At 49.7% G+C, this 8,855-nt stretch overlaps 2 protein-coding genes across 2 annotated transcripts; both read left to right on the forward strand.

Annotated features, from left to right (window-relative positions):
* Positions 1-189: 189 nt before the first annotated feature.
* LOC123964087 (cullin-9-like) lies at positions 190-6,970 on the forward strand (the record flags this gene model as incomplete). The annotated part of the gene is given in 7 exon segments (XM_046041198.1): positions 190-283; positions 574-648; positions 1,802-1,912; positions 1,990-2,107; positions 2,196-2,329; positions 3,190-3,281; positions 3,578-6,970. Coding segments are annotated over 7 exon segments (847 nt in total), but the record flags the coding sequence as incomplete, so codon positions are not given.
* Positions 6,971-7,719: 749 nt separating this feature from the next.
* On the forward strand, positions 7,720-8,679 carry LOC123964086 (proline-rich protein 2-like; the record flags this gene model as incomplete). The annotated part of the gene is made up of 2 exons (XM_046041196.1): positions 7,720-8,442; positions 8,582-8,679. Coding segments are annotated over exons 1-2 (821 nt in total), but the record flags the coding sequence as incomplete, so codon positions are not given.
* Between the last annotated feature and the right edge of the window lie 176 nt (positions 8,680-8,855).

The raw sequence follows: 8,855 nt of genomic DNA on the forward strand, positions 1-8,855 counted from the left end.
GGGGGGAGGAGGAGGAGGGAGGACGAGGAGGGAGGGGGGAGGAGGAGGGGGGAGGGGAGAGGGGAGGAGGGAGGAGGAGGGAGGACGAGGTGGGAGGAGGGAGAGGAGAGGGAGGACGAGGTGGGAGGAGGGAGAGGAGAGGGAGGAGGAGGGAGGAGGGGGGTGACGGTTGTGTTCCTCTGTCCTCAGTATGACCTGTGCCAAGTGTAACCACGGTTTCTGCTGGCGCTGTCTGAAACCCTGGAAACCAACACACAAAGATTACTACAACTGCTCCGCCATGGTGGGTTCACACGCCGTCACATGACCACAGTCAGCACACGAATCCGTCCACTCAGAGCGCAGGAACACAGTCTGCTGCTCTGACTATTAAAGACTTTAAGGCTGAAAACTAAACATCTCTCTGCAGCGTCGAACATCTTCTCGGCTCTCTGATTTAATATCATCACGTTTTAACTGTGCGTGAATCCCGGCAGAGAAGCGGGGGACGCTGGGAAACGAGCAGATTTAAATGAGATAAATGAGAGTTTGCCGGTTGAACATGTGTGTCTGATCTGTGTCGTGTTGCTGCAGGTGAGTAAAGCGGCGCGGCAGGAGAAGAAGTTCCAGGATTACAACGAGAGGTGCACCTTCCACAACCAGGCCAAGGTAACACAGCTGAAGTCTGTCGCCCCCCTGCTTCACAGTACAGAGGACTAAGGAAGGCTTTTATTGTGAAACAGTCAATCCCGTTTCCCCTCCTGGCCCTAACCCTCTGATTCCGTGTTCACGTCTTGGGGTTGGGTATCCCGCTTCTTGTTGCGATAGAGGCGGAGGGCCGCAGAGAAAGTATTTTCCTCGTATAATTTATGATGATTGTTGTTAAGTAAAAAAAAATTGCTACTTCAGCCACTAGCATGTTGTCTCGTTAGCTAGCTTCACTAGTAACGTTACAGGGCTCCGCCAGGGCCCGATGGCCCGAGGCCAGTAAAAAGTAACGTCGGGACAGATGAACTAGCGAAAACATTAGTATTAAAGAAACTAAAATTAGAAACTCAACATCCTGCAGTTGTTTTGCAGCTCATGGCGCACCGTTCAGACCTGTAGCGACGGGACGAGAGGCTGTCAAATGTGATGGAGGCGACTCGTGTGATCGAGCACGTCATGTTACTGTGTTCTCTTTTAAAAGTAAATTGTTTTGTTAACCTTTTTATTTTTTATAATTTTAACTCTGATCACACTTTAGTTTTTTTATTTCCAGGATGTATTTAATAAGCGATTAAAGTTGTTAACAGAGCAACATAACCTAGAAGTCTTTGGTTTGGTTGTAACACTGATAAATAACTTTCGGAAAGAGGGACAGTGAGTTTCAAACCCACCGGCCCGGTGGGGTCCGGTGGGGCCCGGAGGGGCCCGGTGCAGGAAGTTTAACGTTGAGCCCTGGTTAGTAACCTGGTGATGAAGCTGTGCTGTTTAGTTTTACTTGGTGACCTGTTGATCGCTTGACGTGTGATAGAGCAGTCGTCGACTACTGATGACGTATGGGGTTCCTGAAGGGTCGTTCCAAGGGCTCCAAAACAAGGGGTGAAATGGGACTGAGCCCAGCTTGGAAGCTTGTGCAGCTGGAGTGAACCTGTTGCAGACTAAAGATTCAACAAATGGTTGTTCAGGATGTTCTTACGTGTCCATAAAGAGCGAGGAGGCTGGACTAGTGCCTGGAGTCAAAGCATGTGTCCTGATCTAAGATAACTTGCTCTCGGTGGTGCCGGAGGCCGCCAGCCGCTCTGTGCCTGTAGATGAGCGAGTCTCGTGTCTGTTGCAGGACTTCGCCATCAACCTGGAGAACAAAGTGTCGTCCATTAATGAAGCTCTGCAGATGAAGTCCCTGACCTTCGTTATCGACGCCTGTAAAGTCCTCGCTCAGGCTCGTAAGGTAACGGCATCCTCGTCCTCAGAGGCTCCTGCTGACGAGTCGCATTTTATTTACTGTTCCCTGCTCTCTGTCTGCAGGTGCTGGCCTACTCCTGCGTCTACAGCTACTACAACCAGGAGACGGAGAAGATGGACGTGATGGAGCAGCAGACGGAGGCCCTGGACCTGCACACCAACGCCCTGCAGATCCTGCTGGGTGAGAGCGGCGTCCTCGTTGCCGTCGGCAGAGTTCCAGCGCTGTGAGCTGCCCCTGCTGACTGCTGCTGTTGTCTTGTTGTTCTCAGAGGAGACCCTGCTGCAGTGCACTGACCTGGCCTCCTGCGTCCGGCTGCTGAAACCGGAACATCTCAACACCGGGCTGGAACTGATCCGACGCATCCAGGAGCGCCTGCTGGCCATCCTGCAGCACTCGACCCAGGTAAGGCCAGTCTGAAGACGGACCTGTAGCGACCGCACGGGTTTCTGGTGAAGTTTGTTTACAGGACAGCAAAACGGGTCAAACATTCGTTACATCTGCTGAATTTACAGGGGGGTCAATAATAACCATTTTTTAGCGAACAGCATTTCACGTTTATATAGTTTCCCCTAACTCACGCACAGACAGGTGAACTGTTTCCTCTTCTTTAGAAAGTATGAAACTGTCCCGTGTTGTCTGATCTCGCGCACTCGGCAGCAACACGTTCTCCAGCTGGGAACGTTGCCATGAGCGATTTATGATGAGTCAGGCCGCCGCCGTTCTGCATCATAATTATGCGCTACTCTCAGCGCCATTATCAACCAATCGAACGGACGGAGGGAAACCGTGTAGAAAACGTTACAGCTCATACCGTGAAGCTAGCTCGCTACCTAGCTTACCGAGACGAGTCTCGATCGTCCACAGAGACACGACGTTGCGCGCCTCCTCTTCAGACGCGCCGGTGTTTCCAGGAGAGCTCAGCTCACGACCTTGTTGGCTGAGTGAAGAGTGAAACGCTGCCACCCTCTGGCGGTGAAGGTGTTACTGCAGCGCTGATGTTCTTTTACTAACTTTACTGTTCACTTTCGCTCCTTACGGCCCGATGACGTCATTATTAAATTCGTTGGCAACAAATTTAATAATCGACTCCGTGGTCCAGAATCCAGCGGTCTGAGTCCAGTTCACTCTCAGTCTGATGTTTAAACCAGTCAGGTCAGTTTGAGCCTCCTGAAACTTCAGTCTCGCTACGTTTCCTGCCAGCGTCTCACTTTGACTCAGGGCGTCCCGTCCGTGACAGTTTCCTGTATTTCTGTCCAATACAGGACTTCAGGGTCGGGTATCAGTCCAAGAACGGCCAGGAACCAGAATCTACTGAGGCCTCCAACCTGTCCAACCACACCGATGCCAACAAAGTGTGAGTACGACACCAAAGAACCGAGCTACCTTCAGGGACGTCGGGACCAGATGGGCTCCTGGTCCCGGCCCGACAGGTTTGCGGTCCTCGGAGACTTTGGGATCTCGGCTACAGTTTAAAATAAAGTCCGTTCTGGACTCTGGTTAGAGTTTAAAAAGACAGAAGGGCAGAAGATGAATGTTTCTTTTTGGTGAATCACTTCAGATCGTTTTTGTTCAGCCAGTTGTTTATTTATTCATTTCCGATGTTTATCTGTGGCGGAGGGGCGAAAACTGAACGTTCTGCTTTGTTCTCAGGTCGAAGTCGGAGCGAGCGTCGGACTCCGGTGAGTCGGACAACAACAACAACACGGGGGAGGAGGGCGGCGAGGAAGCGGAGGAGGAGGACGACGAGTATGATGAAGAGTACGTCCCCGAGTGGCACGAGGACTACGACGAGGACGACATCGACGAGGACGACTTCTTCTCCGACGACGATGAGTCCGAGAACCTGGAGAGGGACTTCAGCCCCTTCGACTGAACCCGACGGAAAAACAAAAAGCTCCCAGAGAGAGAGGACGAGTCGGGCCCCGCCCCCTCCTCACGACCATCCGACGCCAACAGAGAACGTCAGGACGGACGGGAGACGATCAGAGGGACGTCCTCCTTCACCTGAACCCCTCCCCCCATGCACAGCTGCACTCGCTTTTCCACTTCCTGTATTTTACCTTCTGTGTTTTCATAAAGTACGGAAAGAGATGAGGGACAAAAAAAAGAGTTCTGTGTTTAATATTTCAGTTCTTAGAGCAAAATGAGGCTCCAGAGACGACAATCTTAGTTTAGCCTTTAAATTAGGAGAATTAATCAGTAACAAGTTTTCTGTTACAGCTGGAATCTGGTCTGAAACCAGTTTAAAAAAGAAGTTCAAATCTGGTTTCAAACCTGTATAAAATTAGACCAGTTTGAAACGAGTTCACATCTGCTTTGAAAACTTCCTAAATTAAACCAGTTTGAAACTAGTCTGAAACCAGTTTGAAATTATTTCAAATCTGGGATGAAACCTGAATAAATTAAACCAGTTTGAAACTAGTCTGAAACCAGTTTGAAATTATTTCAAATCTGGGATGAAACCTGAATAAATTAAACCAGTTTGAAACTAGTCTGAAACCAGTTTGAAATTATTTCAAATCTGGGATGAAACCTGAATAAATTAAACCAGTTTGAAACTAGTCTGAAACCAGTTTGAAATTATTTCAAATCTGGGATGAAACCTGAATAAATTAAACCAGTTTGAAACTAGTCTGAAACCAGTTTGAAATTATTTCAAATCTGGGATGAAACCTGAATAAATTAAACCAGTTTGAAACTAGTCTGAAACCAGTTTGAAATTATTTCAAATCTGGGATGAAACCTGAATAAATTAAACCAGTTTGAAACTAGTCTGAAACCAGTTTGAAATTATTTCAAATCTGGGATGAAACCTGAATAAATTAAACCAGTTTGAAACTAGTCTGAAACCAGTTTGAAATTATTTCAAATCTGGGATGAAACCTGAATAAATTAAACCAGTTTGAAACTAGTCTGAAACCAGTTTGAAATTATTTCAAATCTGGGATGAAACCTGAATAAATTAAACCAGTTTGAAACTAGTCTGAAACCAGTTTGAAATTATTTCAAATCTGGGATGAAACCTGAATAAATTAAACCAGTTTGAAACTAGTCTGAAACCAGTTTAAAACGAGTTCAGGTGTTTCTTGAAACGCGTTTAAAATCTGATTTCAGTAAAGTCTGAAATCCAGTTTGAAACCTTTTAGTCAGAACGTCGCCTTTCATCTAAGAACCCTTATTTCAGTTCAGGCTTAAATTCTCCGACTCTGATTTTATGATTCAGACTTTAATCTCAGAACTGTTTTTCGTCCCGAAGTCTCTTCCGTACTGACCCGCCGGGCTCTGTCCTGGTTGTGGACCTCGGTGGTGTTGGTGTCGCTTCTGTCCGACAGCGATGAAGGATCCTCTCCTGAGGAGGAAGTCTGTTAGTTCGTGATCTTTCACAGAACAAAATGTTAGTTTGTTTCCTGCTGCTGCTTTTTGGATTAAAAAAAGAAAACCAAGAGAAAAAGGGATTAGTTATCCGGAGACTGTTAGTTCACATGTCATCTTTTTGTACCCGATGTAATCTGAGTTAACCCTTAAAGTATCTCTGTTCATCCTTTCATCACACGTTCTGCCTTCGTTCTTTTTGACGATGGAGGTTGCCTTCATTTGAGAGTAAAGTGTAACTGATTAAAAACGCTTCCTCTGTAACTGATTTAGATTCACTCACAGATATAAAGAAGTGTGTTTACATGTTTGTAGAGGTGGATGTTTCTGAAGAGAGGTTCTGGCGGGCTGAGCCGAAGGTGCATTTTATGACTAAAGCCTGAACCCAGAGTTTCTACAAACCACCAGTCGGTCCAGGTTCGGCCTCTGGGACCCGGTGGTCATGTGTTAGCGGTGGTTTACATCAGTTAAGTCCTATTTTAACGCTCTTACTACTCACAGATGACCCAGAACAGCTGTAACGCCCTTTAAAGAAGTGGATTAAACGTGTTCGATGTGACTGAGCAGCTCTCTGTTTTCACTCTGGGGCGCCACCTTCAGGTATAAAAGTCCATCTTCAGCTTCCGCTGGCCTTCGAGCAGCCGCTCAGCTCATCCTGTCTGAAACGGCCCGTCTGAAAGAAGCGGACGAAGCCGCTTTGAAGCCTCCAGTTTGGCATCTTGGTCGTCACTGGGTTTTTTTTTGTTTGTTTTTTTCTGGAGCCAGACGTGACCATATTTGGACGAGAGGGAGGAGCTAGCCAGGTGCATCCGTAATTCACGTTAACTGTGATATTAGCCGGGATGCTAACTGTGGCTAGTGACAGACAAAATGTAAAAGTGAAACACAACAACACAACTTAAATAAACACTGTGCAGCGGATACGAGTCGCCTCTATCCGGCATGTCAGCTTGTAGCCCCGCCCTAAAGCCTCCCCTGCTTCCTGGTTCCTCTAAATGGGACCATAATTTACTAAATGAACATCACGCTGTGTTGTCAGAGGCCGCTTTGTGAACCCCGACGTATCTGAACCTGGTTCCTGTACCAACGTACTCGATCTTCATAAACGAGGCCGGGAGAACGTCGGCGTCTGCTTCCTCGTGAGAGGGCGGGGACGGAGGCTCGGCTGGGCAGGAGGGCAGAGCGCCATCTTCTCCATCATCTGCTGAGGGAGGAGCCAGAACGAGTTCATCAATAGCCAGCAAATAATTATCTTTAATGGGAGGAAAATGCTCTTTGGCAGATCCTCTGATTGTAACGATGGGGTCAGGGGTCAGGTGGAGACCTTTGTAGTTTAGTCATGAAATGCACCGTCTGCCCGCCACGAGCTGCACATTCTGACATCAGCCTCTGAAGTATCACTGCAATAACTGATCGACGGTTTATCAGCTCACCGTCGCTCTGTCTGCCGAGCGAAGACTCGTCACCTGCTCGGCCTTCGAAAGGTCGCGGGAGGAGGTTTTTCTCTGCAGGAGTGGAGGCGCGTCTGACGCTCCGGCTCCCTGCTGTGCTCTAACTCTGACAGATCCTATATTGATAATGTTGATGTTCTATAATGTTCTCTGGTTCCTTCAGCTGGAGTCGAGCGACTTCAGCCGGCAAACTAAATAAAAAGCTTTTTCTGCTACGCTGCAGGCGACTCTGATTCCACAACACTTTGTTTCACATCCAGAGAAGTAGATTTAAGTTCAACATGAAGGTCTGAAGAACTCTGAAGCCTTTAAGCAGCTTATCAACGAGAAGAGTTTTCAAACAGCCACCTTCAGTGTGGCTCAGCCGGAGGCATCTTAATATTAAGTAAAAAGTAAAGTCAGTACTTTGTTGTAAACAAATGTTAAAGCAGTTTTCACGACGTGTTTAGAAAATAATAAACTAATAATTAAAAGGATTAGCAACAACACAGCAGCATGTTGGGGGGATGGAAGATACCAGCTGCCACCACTAAATATATAATTAATAACCTGTAGTGGCATCAAGTACACATTCAAAATCCCTTATTAATAATCCCACTAAGTGCAGCAGCTGCAGGGCAACAAGTAAGAAAGACGGATGAAGAATAAAGACGTCGCTCCTGCAGTTCCGTCCTCCTGCCGGCTGGCGGCGGTGAAGAGTCCGGGTTTGATCTGCGGCCGCCATTAAAGCGGAAGCAGCCGCCGCTCCGCGGAGTTCAGCTCCTTGTTGATCGGTTCAGAGAAATAATCCGGTTTCTCTTCGGTCCCGCGGCCGTTTGAGGGTCCGTGAGGCTGAAGCTGCTGTAGCTGCGGAGATAACCGATGATTCTCCGGCCGAATCCGACTGTTTGCTTTGTTTACACAGTTAGCTCGGTGGCTAGCGTTAGCTTAGCTCGTGAGCTAGCGTTAGCTTAGCTCGTGTAGCTCTAAATGGGACGAGGAGCGGGACGGAACCGGCCCCCCATGGGGCCCCCGGGGGAAGACGGGCCTCCGTTCGACATGGGTCCACCGGGCTGGGGTCCTCCTCCGCCGGGAGGCTGGGGCCCTCCGCCGCCTGGTGGATGGGGGCCCCCGCCGCCCGAAGAATGGGGGCCCCCGCCGCCCGGTGGATGGGGGCCCCCGCCGCCCGGTGGATGGGGACCCCCGCCGACCGGTGGATGGGGGCCCCCGCCGCCTGGAGGATGGGGCCCGAGAGGGCCTCCTCCCCCAGACTGGGGTCCAAGAGGACCGCCGCCACCGGGCTGGGGGCCTCATCCTGAAGACTGGATGCCTCCTCCAGACTGGGGCCCTCACCCAGAAGACTGGAGACCCCCACACCCCAACGACTGGAGGGGCCCTCACCCTGATGACTGGAGGGGTCCTCACCCGGACGACTGGAGGCCCCCTCACCCCGATGACTGGAGACCTCCCCGCGAAGCCTGGGGACCACTTGGCTGGGGTCCGGAAGGTCTCCCTGAACCGTGGGGCCCCGAACACGGTCCACCTGGACCCATACCTCCTGTTCCACCTCCTGGTCCGCCTCCTCCTGTTGGGATTCCTCCTCCGGACCCCGCAGTCTACGGACCGGTCCCTTTACCTCCCATCCCCCCTGCAGTCTGCGGGCCCCCCATGGGGTACCCGCCGGCCTACCCGCCTCCCGGCTGGACCGCAGAGGTGAGCTCACCTGTTGTGTGTTGATCCTGTTAGACCAGAAGATCCAGTATTGATCATTCAGTGCAGGGTCCTGGACCCGGCCCTGGACCCGGTCCTGGACCCGGTCCCGTTGGTCATTATGTTTCCTCTCTGTGTTCAGACTATAGTTGAGGAGCCGATGCCGAACCCTCCCCCAGACCAGCCTGAGTGGGTGAGTACAGACCAGGTCCCAGATCAGACCTGTTACTCCAGCAGCAAGTACAGTTTAATAGTACTGTAGTATTTATATGTACTTTGATGACTCAGTACTAAATATATAATAAGTACAGTGAGTACTTTTACCTTCGGTACTGCAAGTACATGTTGATGCTAAAACGTTATTAGGATCAGGTCTCAGTAGGATCAGGTCTTCAGGTCTCAGTAGGATCAGGTCT

The sequence above is a fragment of the Micropterus dolomieu genome, unplaced genomic scaffold, assembly GCF_021292245.1.
Source record: "Micropterus dolomieu isolate WLL.071019.BEF.003 ecotype Adirondacks unplaced genomic scaffold, ASM2129224v1 contig_493, whole genome shotgun sequence".
NCBI classification, from domain to species: domain Eukaryota; kingdom Metazoa; phylum Chordata; class Actinopteri; order Centrarchiformes; family Centrarchidae; genus Micropterus; species Micropterus dolomieu.